The 13,826-nt window shown below is 39.2% G+C and overlaps 1 protein-coding gene and 3 pseudogenes across 1 annotated transcript; 1 reads left to right on the top strand and 3 right to left on the bottom strand.

Annotated features, from left to right (window-relative positions):
- The first annotated feature begins 3,465 nt into the window (after nt 1-3,465).
- LOC131774262 (uncharacterized) lies at nt 3,466-4,528 on the top strand (annotated as a pseudogene).
- Nucleotides 4,529-4,534: 6 nt separating this feature from the next.
- On the bottom strand, nt 4,535-6,938 carry LOC131769868 (uncharacterized; annotated as a pseudogene).
- Nucleotides 6,939-6,981: 43 nt separating this feature from the next.
- On the bottom strand, nt 6,982-8,094 carry LOC131797144 (uncharacterized). Its single transcript, XM_059114767.2, has one exon. The coding sequence runs from the start codon at nt 8,092-8,094 to the stop codon at nt 6,982-6,984; it is 1,113 nt and encodes a 370-aa protein (XP_058970750.2).
- A 1,945-nt stretch (nt 8,095-10,039) lies between these two features.
- The window catches only part of LOC131797145 (uncharacterized), a 6,602-nt pseudogene continuing 2,815 nt past the window's right edge, over nt 10,040-13,826 (bottom strand).

The following is a 13,826-nucleotide window of genomic DNA, read 5'->3' on the forward strand; positions in this document are numbered from 1 at the left end:
TATTTGTTGAAATGAACTATTATGAAAGTACTTTAAATGATCTGGTAATGTTCAGTGTACTTGATATTACTGCCTTTTGCATGTTAAATAAGGTCTTGTCAGCTTTTGTCTTGCCAAGAAGTAGTATAACATTCGCTCTCGTTTCTGACGAATATCCTCCTAAAACGTCTATAATGATGTTATATTGCTTGATGGTGTAGCCCTTGTGCTGTTGTTTGAGTTCCCATCTTAAGGGTGCATATTTGGTGGTCTTTTCTTGATTCTTCTGCTTCCTGTTTTCTATCCAGGGGCAACTCATCTTTATGATCTTTACTGTTTCTGTCTCCTTTTCAACTATCCTGACATCTATTCCGTTGGCTCTTACTTCCGTATTTCCTGCAAATACTGGTACATCCCAGATTTATTATTATTATTATGATTTTCTTGAATTCCCCGCACCCAAAAAACTGACAACCAGAAATGCGGTGCAGGATAAGCAGACAATTCTTAGCCCATTTATTGAACTAACCAACTAATCACAAGACAAAAACAACTGTTTACACTGTTTAGACACCAAAAAATTAAACAAACTCTATACGTTCGACGCGGCCAAAGTAAATTGAGTAAACAAAACCACTTATAATGACTGTCAATCATCAGGAAAGCACAACTAAAAATCGTTACGAGGAAATGGATTACAGGATTCCAACCAAAAAATAAAAAAGAACAAAATTTAACTGTCCGCTTGTAAAAATCCACAATGAAACTTGTTTACTGTTCAGCAAATATATACTTGCTAGTTTACATATCACACTTCTTTCCCATAATCTCACGCCGGCACTTAAAACACACTGCCGACAAATGTACTCGTGCTCGGGAATTCAAAAAACCATTTATCTTTTGTTTCATTACGCTTCGCTACATTCAGGCAAAGATAAATGAACAATTCTTGAATTCCCCGCACCCAAAAAACTGACAACCAGAAATGCGGTGCGGGATAAGCAGACAATTCACAATCAGTGGCAAAAGCATATAAGGATACAATATAAGGCAATGTTCATTAAGCAAACATATTTACAGTATAATAGACAGCTAATCGCTTGGATACCATAAGGGTACTGTCCAAAAATTGTTAAGCATATCCACCTGCGGCAAGGATTCTGTGTCATCGAGCAACGTTAGGCCATCAGAATTAATTGGGCAAATGTAAATCCCTCCATACTGCAACAAACAACACAACTCGCGCAATGTTTATCAAGCAAATCACATACTGAAAATTAAAGAGCCAAATTTCTAGACACCACAAGGGTATTTTCCAAAGATTCATCGACATAACCATCTGCGGCTTGGATACTGCGCCAACCACCATGTCTATGCCATACTCTCCCAGAAACTCCACTGCATGCTGCTTGGGAAGCACCACCTGAACGAAGGCTATGTAAACCAAATTTGTTCGAGTCCAAACCAAGTTCGGAAATCATTTGACGAAACTGTTCCCGTGCCCGAGAATATGACAGAGCAGCTTGTCGCAGCTTGTACCCGGCACCCAATTTCTGGCAGAGACAAAATAAAGACTGAGATGGTTGATGCTCTCCGCGCTCAAGGAATAACTCTAACAGTTTCACTGGACACTTGCACCAGTCAATCCATCGATTGGCTGCCCCTGCATACGAAGACACGGTTGAAACGGCACAGTCATTAAGTATGACAGTCTTTAACAGTTCTACAAGCCTCTGAATCTCCGCGTTGCTCCGTTGGTAAGGCGACAAGCCTAAAATGAAAATCAACAATGTCCAAAACATGGCATTCTAAAGACAGGAACAACATCCAATCGCTACAGAACACTAAACGCGCAAGAAACACATCGTCTGCTACGAGAAACTGCCCACATGGCAAGTAAACACAGCACCAGCACACACTCCAGCACAAGGAGGCTTGGTCCACTCGGCGTCAACTGGTAAGCAAATTCACACAAAGGATAGAGGAGTCCACTTGACTCTAAAAACGAACACACTACTGTGTCGGCAGTGCCCTCTCGGCTTGCTTCAGCTGCACAACTCATGCGTACTAGTACAGTTCCAAGTCCACTGACTTGCAAAAGAGCAAAGGCCCACACCTAGGCCAAAGAGGCTCAGATAGAACAAAAACAAATAATTAGGATGAACAACTCGTTCAAGGTACTCATCTAATACCCGAAAAAACGTTCTACAGCAAAGCTAAGGAAACACAATTCTCAAAGCAAATACTCTACACGAGGGAATACCATGCCCGAAAAGATCCACGGCTGCGGAACCAGGGAGAAAAGTAGATTCATGTAAAGGAATCTCCTGCCAGTCAAGAACAAAAGGGTGGAAATCCCCGGGGCTTGGAGACACCAACGGCCACCAATGAGCAGACTGCCAAAAGGGGATAATGAGAGTGCCCTGCTCTCTACCCAGCTTCATGTGATTGATAACCCTGGGAATAAGGAACACTGGGGGGACCAACCAATTCGCCGGTAACAAAACGAAAAAGGGCCTGGGACCGAATGTCGATCGCAAAGCATGCATTGATTGATTGGCTGGACAGGAAGACATGTTGACATACATGTGTTGTAATTTATCCTGTTCAAAAGAGACTAATTCAAAGCTGTTTTGAAGGAAAATGCCACATCATTTTAGCTGTTGTGTGCCCCAGTGTACCAACAACTTTAGAAACAAACCAAATCTGGAATATTACAGGATTCCCAAGTGCGAAAAGGCTCGGAAATACTACAAAGTATCGCTTAGAAACGAATCGCTAAAGCTGGATTCTTCCCAAACGAGAATCTGTTCTGAACACTTCAAAGGTGGCCAAAAACTCAGCAGAAATCATCTGCCAACAATATTTCCATGAACAAAAGAGAGAAAATCAAGGAGAGAAATCTTTAAGCATGACTTTGTGCCAAAGAAAAGGAAAGTCGCATCAGTTGTTGTATCTACTACTGATACTGACAGCAGTTACTCTGACAACAATGCCAACATTGTAACCCAAACAACACCGACCTCGACTGAATCACTGCACGAGGATCCATACTATACGAGAGAAGTTCAACCTGAGGAAATACAGAATAATTTTCGAGAAGAACAACATCAATATCTTTCTAAACACACTCAAACTGACATAGATTTGGCATCATTGGAAGAGGTATTGAATGAGGTATCTAAACTCAAGGAGGAAAACAAACAATTGAGAGATAAATGTGACCAGTGAACAAAAGAAAACAAACATTTGAACTTTATTTCAAGTAATAGTGAAGTTTTTAATATTGAGAAGTACAAAGATAATCCTGATGACATTGCATTCTACACTGGACTCTCTGATTATGAAATGTTAATGATGTGTTACAACCTAGTGAAAGACTCAGCTAAGAATATAAGCTACAATTATGAAAGAATATACTGTGACTTAGAAAGTACAAAACAACCTGGCAGACCTAGAGCACTATCAACATTCCAGGAATTCATAATGACTTTGGTGCGAATATGACTGGGATTGTTTGAGAGAGACTTGGGCCATAGGTTTAATGTTTCTCACATGTCTGTTTCAAGGATAACTAACTCATGGCTGAGATTTTTGAGGTCAGAGTTCGAGCCGCTTATACAGATACCACCTGATGATGTTTTGAAATTTCATATGCCGAAAGTCTTCAAAGAAATCTGTCCTGACACTGTTGTCATTGTAGACTGCACTGAGTTCCAGATGGAAAAGCCATCGTCACTCGATGCCCAATCTGCCTGCTATTCATCCTATAAGAGCACTAACACAATGAAAGCTTTATTAGGAATCACACCAAGTGGAGTTGTCTGTTTTGTTAGTGAACTATTTCCAGGAAGTACTTCTGATCTAGAAATAACAATGCAAAGTGGCTTTCTTGGCAAACTTAAAAGAGGTGACGAGGTAATGGCTGATAAGGGGTTTAATTGTCAAGATGAGTTAGCATCAGTTGGAGTTGTGCTAGTTAAACCTAATTTTCTAAAAGACAAAAAGCAATTTTCTACCAAAGAAACAGAACATAATAAAACAATTGCAAGTCTCCGTGTCCACGTGGAAAGGTTAATGGGACGTATTAAAAACTGGCATATTTTTGATTGTAAAATTCCTATTTCAATGTCACCTGTTGCCTCTGATATATTAATTGTGGTGGCTGCTCTATCAAATTTTCTTCCTCCCTTAATAGACTAATTAGATTTTGTACATGTTCATGGTAGAGTGCATTTCATTGTTGATGTGTGAAACACTTTGAAAGCAAAATTGTGCAAATTAGTGCATGTTTCACTCTTATAATGAAATGCACCCAAGGTGTAAGATAGAGCAAAAACACGAACTTTGAAATGATATTAAATAGTGATTGACAAATATTTAGTATGTAGTGACAAATTAATGATATCACTGGACCAGAATAGTTTTTAGTCTTGCTATAAAACAAATGCAATTGACAGAGACCACTTTAAATATATGGTACTGTCATTAAACTGTTCAGGATTGAGCACAAAGCAAAATGAAACAAAACTATTTATTCTAAAAATGAACAAAAGCTGCAGAATATAATACATTACATGATAATATATTTGCTTGACGTTTTGATCTGATAAATCTTTAAATTGTTTTCCACACATGTGCAGTCTACACTTTGATGCATTAACTTTAACTATAACTAAATATATTATACTTTGCCTCTTTTGTATTCTTTTGTCCAGTGACAACTATTGTGGTTTATTAAACTTTGAAATTACAATAACTGCACAGGTATTTAAAAGCCACTTATTTCAATAAATAGTGCCTGTTATTTTTGTTAGTATTTTAGCCTTTTTAAAGGTTACACTACATGTAGACCCATTATGTCCAAGATAATTAAAATTGTGCAACTTATATTCAAGACTGCAAGGTTTTCTTTTACACTGTTCTAAATGAATTCATTTAAATCAATTTAGGCACAGTCTATTCAAATCTCAACTGACATCTTGCTAACCCATATTTGACTCGAGGATATGACATCTCTGGTAAAACTTGTTGTTGAAAGAAATTGCAAAGTTGAGGAAGAACACTTTCCCAAAACTCAGAGTTGAAGTTGACTCGCTCAATGTATAGCTCATTTCCTGTTGATCCCTTGACTACAAAATCTGTCCATTTACGCTGGGTTACAAACATCTGTTGTTGTATTTGATAGAAATACTTATGTCCAGTGTTCATCTTTAGATGGTTGTCACCACAGTCCTTACATATTCTTCTTTGAAGCAGACCTTGTCTAAGACTCTCACTGTCATTTAACTGTATCAATTTCATTTCAAGAAGTCCAAGTGGTTGGGAAACATGAGGATCTGACACTAGACCATCAGGGGTGGCTGCTAAGAAACCATGGCTTTGGCTTATAAAAAGCCCACATGGCTCAACTGAAAGATTCCTGTAGCCTGAGTTATGCTTAGATGTAACATAAAATCTTTCAATTTCTTCTTCTTTCTCTAAACCCTGATTCATTGCAAAACTCTGATACTGTTTATTATACTGTAAGACATCTGCAAGTGCCTTTGTTGGTGATGTAGTGGGCTTCAAAGAGGCAACCCGGTAACATTTCGAAGCTGTTATTCTACACTTTCTGTGATAATTCCAAAGCTTGTCCTTTGATTGTCCTCTAGTCTTTTGCTCAACTTTGGTAATTTCCTTTTCCTCTAGATTCAACTTTTTCTCAATTTCTTTGCATTTTTCACTTATTTCCCTTAGGGATGGTGGAAGGACTTTCAGCGGCGAAACAATGGTGTCTTCTTCTTTAACCTCTTGTGGCAGTATGTGACTCCAGCCAACAATGTTACCACTTTTGGTTTGATAGTCTTTGATAGTTTGTAACATATTGTTCACTTTGGCATCTGACCACTCTCTCTGATGTATAGCTCGAACATCTTTCCCTTTCTTGATATTTGGTGTTCTGTCAGTCTTAATTTGTTTGCTGTAGTCATGTTTATGAAATGACATGGCTGAGATTGGTGATACAGGACCTTTTCGTTTCCTTGGGATATTCCATTTACATGGTTTAGAGGTACATGATTCTATGGAGATCTTTTCTCTTTCTTTGCAATATTCATCCAAGGCAAAGAGAGTTGCAGACACATGATTACATCTTCCGTCTATTCCTGCTGGGCAACCACAATATGCTTTGAGTACTCCTCCAATACTTGACATTACTATTTGACATTGGTATATTAAGTTCTTTTTCATTGATGGGAGAACTTGGCTCTTTATAAAGTGCTTCCCACTTTCCTTAAATGGTGAATAGAATGTACGTTCCCAGACTTATAAAATTGAACCCCTTTACAAGAGGTTTAGCAGTTGAGAGTTGTTTTTTTGAGTCAACTGAGTCGATCATGTAACGCCAGATGGTTCCAAATGATACTTTAGGGAGAGCATTGAGATCAGAGTTGAAACCTTCTTTTGGAAATTTTCCATTTGTTTGAGGCTCTTTCTTATCAAGCAAACCAAGATCTGCTTTTTTCTTCATAATATTAGCGCCATTGTCGGGGTCTCTAAGATATTTCTTGTCAAGGCCATTTTCTACATAGTGTTTTACCCTATGCAAAACGATTTTAAATAATGTTAATGGAGTTCTAAGCAGACGATTTAATGTATAAAATCTTTAAGTGAATATGTTTTCCATCAGAAATATTAATGATTTCTATGTAAGCAAAAGAAAGAGTTACGAAAAAGCTGAATTTGACCCTTTACCTGCTGACTAAAGCTGACTTTTTACCACTTGTTTTCGCTCCCCTACAAATCAGCCAGCGCTTTAGCTGTACCACACTGGATGCCTCTACATTTCTGTTTGGCAAAACAGCCCCAGGTATATCGTCTTCAGTTAAAATAAAGCCTTCTTCTTTAGTTTCTGAGAGCTTACTATCATTCGCAATGGACGCCATTTTGATTTCTGTCCAGCCAAACAATCCATGCATGCTTTGCAATCGCAGTTTCAGTCCCAGGCCCTTTTTCGTTTTGTTACCGGCGAATTGTTTTCCCCTCCCCAGCTGACGGTAAAAGCATCAACAGTTTCGGTGCCAGGACACCACCACCGAGAACAAAACCTGGGCAACTGGAAAGAATTATGACTCGCAAAAGATCTACAGTGTGGGGTCCCCACAGAATATCCAACTGGCGAAAATGGACAGGGTTGAGCATCCAATCATCGGTGTCAACAACTTTCGACCAATAATCAGCTTTGAAATTAAAGTAGCGAGGTATCCACTCCGCAGAAAAGCGAATACCGGCTTCATGGCACAAACTGTAAATGGCAACGGCTTTTTTTTGCAAATGAGGCTTACTACTGCCGACGGACAAAATACTGCAGACGCTCTGATTGTCAGATCTATGCTTGCACTCCTTACCCGCCAAAAGACCGGAAAACGACTGAAGAACAAATCTTATTGCACGAATCTCGTGGAAAGAAGAGCTGCATAGGGCCTCGGAACCCAACCAGTTCCCTCTAGCGATGTGCGTACCGAATTGAACAATAAATCCCGCCCAACCCACATTGCTGGCATCCGAATAAGACAAAAGCTCTATCTTTGGGAAGGGCCTCCAGATTGGTTTGCCGCACAAACGAAAGAAATTGTCTCTCCAAAAATAAAGTTCCTCTACAGCTTCACGCGTTAAAGCCACCTTGAAGCTAAGGCAATGAACGCTATTAAGGACTGCGTACAAGGCTCGGGTGCGCAAACGCACAATTGGACCTAAAGCGAGCTCCATGGAAATAAGGGTACCCGTAATATGAGACACATCCCTAGCCGTGGGTGAAACATCGTCAAGAAGCAGTGAAATCAGATTAAACAGGTGATCAATCTTGCCTGGTGGGATACTAAATTCTCCTTTGGTAAGGTCCAAAATAAAGCCTAAGTGCTCCCCTTTTTGGCACGGTTCAAAATTGCTCTTCTCATTCACTAGCAGGCCAAGGCGATAAAGATCGCCTCGCACAAGTTGCGCTTCCTGAGAACACGAATCTTTACTTGAATCGGTGCCGATACCGTCGTCCAAATAGACAGAAATCCTAATGCCTTGTGACCGCCAGTGTGAAACAACTGGTCTTAACAATTTGGTGAAAACGTAAGGAGACATGCTTAAACCAAAAGGAAGCGAACAAAACAAAAAATAGCGTGGCTTACCATCCAAAGTAAACGAAAAAGCCAAATACTTCCAATGCTCTTGAAAAATGTCAACATGATGGTAGCCATTACGAAGATCGAAAGTAAAAAACCAATCACCTGGCTGAAGAATTTCCGCCACGACTCGAAGGTCCTCAAACTTAAACTTACGCTTGGCTAGGTGCTTGTTAAGAAAGCGAAGGTCGAGAATCAATCGACATTTGCCATTCTTTTTAGGAACTACACCTAAGGGACTGCAAACATGAACTTGGTCACGCTTGACTTTCACCGCACTACCCGTCAACAACAATAGCTCGATAGCTTCACAAACAAAAGCTCTATTATCAACAGCGCTTTTATGATTACTAAAGAAATACCTCAATGGAATTGAAACAAATGGTAACTTATAACCGCTTTCAATAACACTAAGAACAAAAGAAGAGGCCCCATTAGAACGCCAAACATGCAAAAACTTGCGCAAGCGGCCTCGAATCCAAAATACTGAGGAAACACCCGTGTCAAGTTCAGCCTCGCCGCGATCCGAAAATTCGTCAAAATCAGAGTCAGCTAGTCACTTAGCGGAAGAGGACACTTTACAATCCTTGATAAAATGGCCCGCTTTGCCACAACCAAAGCAGCAATAAACAGAAGCTTTTTTCTCCGGTAGAGGATTAACCAAAAGCTGACCGACATCTGGGCGGAAATCCACGATTCTATGTGATGGGCCAAAGTTAGCACCGGGGCCGCTTTTGGAAGACGTAGACTGAGACTTAAAACGAGTTCCCATTTTGCTTCTCAGACAATTTTTTCGATTTCGTTTCTCCCGAGACCTCTCTGCTTCCTTGCGCGCGACACAAAGTTTCTTTTCCTCTTCATCATTTTTAGTGAGGGGGTCTGCCTCAAAATATTCTACCACGTCCCAGCCATCCCGGTCAGCAATAGAAATAAGCTTATTTCTCTTATCAAGGAGTGACATACCTTCGTTGGCAATCTTAGTGATGGTGTCATCCGCCCCAGCCCTCTCTAAAATCTGGTTGAACTTATCCTTGACGTCAGAGTTGAACTTGAACTGTTTCTTGTTACTCTTATATTTGAACTCGGGCTCCTCCTCCACAGACTTGCGTTTTAATGAGTCGAGCTGTTCTCTGACAACCTTGACCTCTTGCGTTTTCGTCTCCAAGGCCTTTAAGATTTCCTTCGCCCACGTTGGGGGCTCAGGGCTGCGAGAAGCCGAGCGACTTCTACAGTGCGAACGCTCGCGGACACTCCTTCGCGAAGGCGAAGCACTACGACCAGAACCGCTTGAAGCTGCAACATGTGAGCGAGAACTACGACGGCCTGAACTTCGAAGTTCTCTTGACCTGGACGGCCGGACAACAGGGACTTCAATGTCCGGGTTGACTCTCGAAGCATGAGAACGAACTGAAGCAGGGCGACCACGACGGCCCCGCGCCATATGGACGAGATAGGAAGAACGAGCTACGAATTTAACTGTCTGCTTGTAAAAATCCACAATGAAACTTGTTTACTGTTCAGCGAATATATACTTGCTAGTTTACATATCACACTTCTTTCCCATAATCTCACGCCGGCGCTTAAAACACACTGCCGACAAATGCACTCGTGCTCGGGAATTCAAGAAACCATTTATCTTTTGTTTCATTACGCTTCGCTACATTCAGGCAAAGATAAATGAACAAATGATTATTATTATGATTATGATGATGATGATTATGCAGCAGTAAAAACTATCTGTATGCTATACAGTTGGAAGGAACATAGGGCGCTAAGGCATGGTCTGTGCTCCGGTAAGTGAAACTAGAATTAAAAGGTAGTGTACAATGAAAAAGTAAGGTTAAAATAAGTATATGTATCTATATAATAAACTAAACAAATTTACTCTAAAATATGCTAAATGTTCAAAGTTCTAGAGCAGGAGACAAACCGAAGCACGGGTAAGATAATGTCTTATGTGTCACAACCTTAAAAGTACGTGCAATGTTCAGTATGATGGATAGGCATGCCCTTTGCATCTTCTTGAGGACGTCTCTTTAACGCCTGCCAACTAGCTCCTTCACTGCTACCTCCATGTCTGTCGACCAGCCCCCGAGTACGTCCACAATGATGTTATACTGTGAAATCTCGTACCCGGGGTACTTCTGCTTCAGCTCCCATCTGAGTGGGGCGTATTTCATAAAATAATTCGCAAAATAAAGAAATTCTCAAATGATATTAGAAACCCAAAAAGTTACGGGTAAAAGTTTGGCCAGTTCATAGGTCCTACGCAGTGAGAACTTTGAAACTCCGTGCAATGTTAAGGGTACTTGAGATGACTGCCTTTTGCATATCCAGTAAGATCTTATCTGCCCTGACACCTACAAGGTCTTTAATACTATCTAGTGTCTTTCTTGATATGCCCCCGAGCACATCGATGATGATGTTGTACTGTGCAATCTTATAGTGTGGGTACTGCTGACGGATCTCCCATCTGAGTGGTGCGTACTTCGAGGTTTTCTCCTCTTCCTTCTGTTTCCTGTTTGCCATCCACGGGCAACTCATCTCTAATAGTAGCACCTTCTTCTTCTTTTTTTTTTGTATTTTATTTGTTTTTGGGTTTTTACAGTTTTTACAAGTATGCAAGATACATCACAAATTTCTACTTGCATAAATTTACATTACACTACTCTATTACACAAAGAAAATACCACCACACTGGACTACGAGAATAAAAGAAAAGAGAGAAAGAAAGAAAAAAAAAAAAGAGGTATCGTTTATTGGTATGAATAATGAATTAGTTCAGCTATTGTTCTATCAGTTGAAGGAGGGGTTTCCATTTGTTGTAATGGATCTCAAGTTTATTATTCTTTCTGGCTATAAAACGTTCTATTTGAAAAACGTTCTAAAACGTTCTTTCAAAAAAGGATTTAAAGGATAGAGAAGTCTTATTTAGCTTGGTGCGATAAATAAAATATTTACCTTCTATTACAATATAATTAAGAATGATTCTGTCATTGTCATGATTTGGCGCGTCAAAAAAACCAAAAACAATATCTTTAATATCAGGAGACTTCAAAGTAATGCCCTGTGAGTTTAACATGACAGTGACTTCATCCCAGAAAGCATGCACTCTTGGACAATAAAATAACAAATGTTCTAAAGTCTCTAACTCCTTTTCGCAAAAATAACACAATGGGGAGTCTACTTTCTTAAATTTAAACAACATAACATTTGTGTATAAGATTCTATTTAGTATTTTATATTGAAACTCCCTTAGTTTGGTATGCAAAGTTGTTTTAAAAGGCAGTAAATAAATCTTCTCCCAATCAAGATGAAAAGTGTCTGTATTAAATGCTTTGTCGTATTTCTTCATTGCAGTTGGTATACTAGATATCTTAGAGACGAAAATCTGGTAAAATGATTTTGAATAAAGCTTCTATAAAGTCTTCTTTTCACCATCAACCCACAGGGAGAAATTATTTAGATTTTGGTATTGTGTGTTTCCGTAGATAGAAGTCCTATTTAGTTTCAATTCTCTACGCCACTCTTGTGGGAAAGCATTGAGGAGACGGAAAATTAGGAAGCGATCGACTGGTGAGAGAGATGAACGCCATGGCTCCTTATCCAAATTAAGCTCGCCATTTTCATCATAGAGGTTGCCAATTTTTATTAATCCTGCGTCAAAAAGCTTTTTACTATAAACTGATCTGGAATCAATGCATATAAACCTGTTGTTCCATAAGACCTGATTTACTATATCTGAAAGCAAGGAAGGGTTGTCCTTGCTCAAAGAAGACCAAGTTGAAATGCATTCTTTGTAGAAGTCTGGAAGAGCTATTGGTAACTTTGTAAAATCAAAGTTACATTGGAACAAAAATTTACCTCCCACCTTTTTGAGGTAAGACTCCAAGAAAAATTTCCACCCAGCTGAGCTGGTTTCTAGAAATTTCTTATTACAGAGTACTCTTTGAGTTTTAATCATGGACTCGATGTCGGGCATTTTTAACCCCCCTTTTTCGAGGGAGTTTATCAGTGCATTTCGCTTAACTTTGTCCTTGCCCTTCCAAACGAATGAATATAGTAGATTATTGATTTTTTTAATGAAGTCTTTCTTGGTTGAAATAAGAGATGCTCAATACCAAATTTTTGGTATAGCGAATGACTTGATTACTTGTATTCTTCCTAACAAAGTAAGACCTCTCCAACTCCAGCCTTTCACAGATTCTCTCAGGGATTTCTCGATAGTTTCAAAATTCATTTTGTAAAACAAAGATGGATTATGGGTGAGGTGGACCCCCAGGATTTTAACCACCTTACTTATCTCCTTTACACCTAGTTCCGAGGCTTTTATTTCCATATTACCAAGCAAAATAATTTCCGTTTTGTCGTGATTTATACACAAGCCTGAGTATGTGCTAAAAAGGTTAATGGTATTGAATAGGGCGAGGTGTGACTGCTTGTCACGGACAAATGATGTCATATCATCTGCAAATATAACTAATTTCAGTTCATTTCCATCTACGTTAATACCTCTTATTTGATTGTTATTTCGCACAGAGATAGCAAGCAGTTCAAGCACTATGATAAAGAGGGATGGCGATAGTGGATTGCCTTGGCGGACACCCCTTTTGAGGTTAAAAGAGGGAGTTGAAAAATCATTATTTGTCACAGAGCTTGATATGTTACTGTAGAACGTTTTAATCCATGAAAGACTCTCCAAAACCAAACGATTCTAGTGATTTTGATAGAAAATTCCAATTTACAGAGTCAAAGGCTTTCTCAAAATCTATAGCAGTGATAATACCTTTGTAGTCTTTTGCTTTCGTAAAATCCATTACATCACTTATTGTTCGGGTTGCGTCAAATATAGTCTGTCCCTTAACGAAGGCATTTTGATCGTAATGAATAATATCCGGCAATACTTTTTCAAGTCTCTTTGCAATGGCTTTTGACCCAATTTTAATGTCTACATTTAGGAGGGATATTGGTCTCCAATTTTTTATCAATCTCCTGTCCTTACCCTTTTTCTCTATTAATGTTATTACGGCTTGCTTTTGTGTATTCGATAATTCCCCTTGAAAGTAAGCATAGTTTAATGTGTCTACAAGAAGCGTACCAATTTCTGGCCAAAAGAATTTGTAAAATTCTATTGTAAGCCCGTCGTTTCCAGGGGTTTTATTATTTTCAAATGTAGATAGAACTTTATAGCATTCTGAATATTTCAGCTGTCCCTCGCATAGGTCGCGCTGATCATCATTTAATGTTGGAATAGAAGAACGATTCCCCACAACGGGACAGGTTGATTTGTTTATTTCTATTTCCGATTTTTCGTCGTAAAGTTCCAAGTAGTAAGAGTGAATTTCATTTAAAATGGTGTTGGGGCTTGTGCACTCTTTTCCATTTTCTTGAAGAAGTTTTCAGCTCTTTGTTTTGTTATTATTTTCTAAGTTGAGAAAATACTTGCTGTTCCTTTCTCCTTGTTCAAACCATGTTGCCCGGGAACGAATGATCGAGCCTCTTACAATATAGTCGTATTCCCTTTCGTATTCAGCCTTAAGCGCTTCAAGCTTAGCAACATTTTCCTGTGTTGCTGATTCTGCTAAATCCTTTTTGCATATTTTAAGCTTATTTTCAATGGTCTGGAGTTTCTTTCGCCTTTCTTTTGCTTTTGATTTGCTGTACAAGATACTTTCTTGGCGAATTTTGTAT

Source organism: Pocillopora verrucosa, chromosome 14 (genome assembly GCF_036669915.1).
Source record: "Pocillopora verrucosa isolate sample1 chromosome 14, ASM3666991v2, whole genome shotgun sequence".
NCBI lineage: Eukaryota > Metazoa > Cnidaria > Anthozoa > Scleractinia > Pocilloporidae > Pocillopora > Pocillopora verrucosa.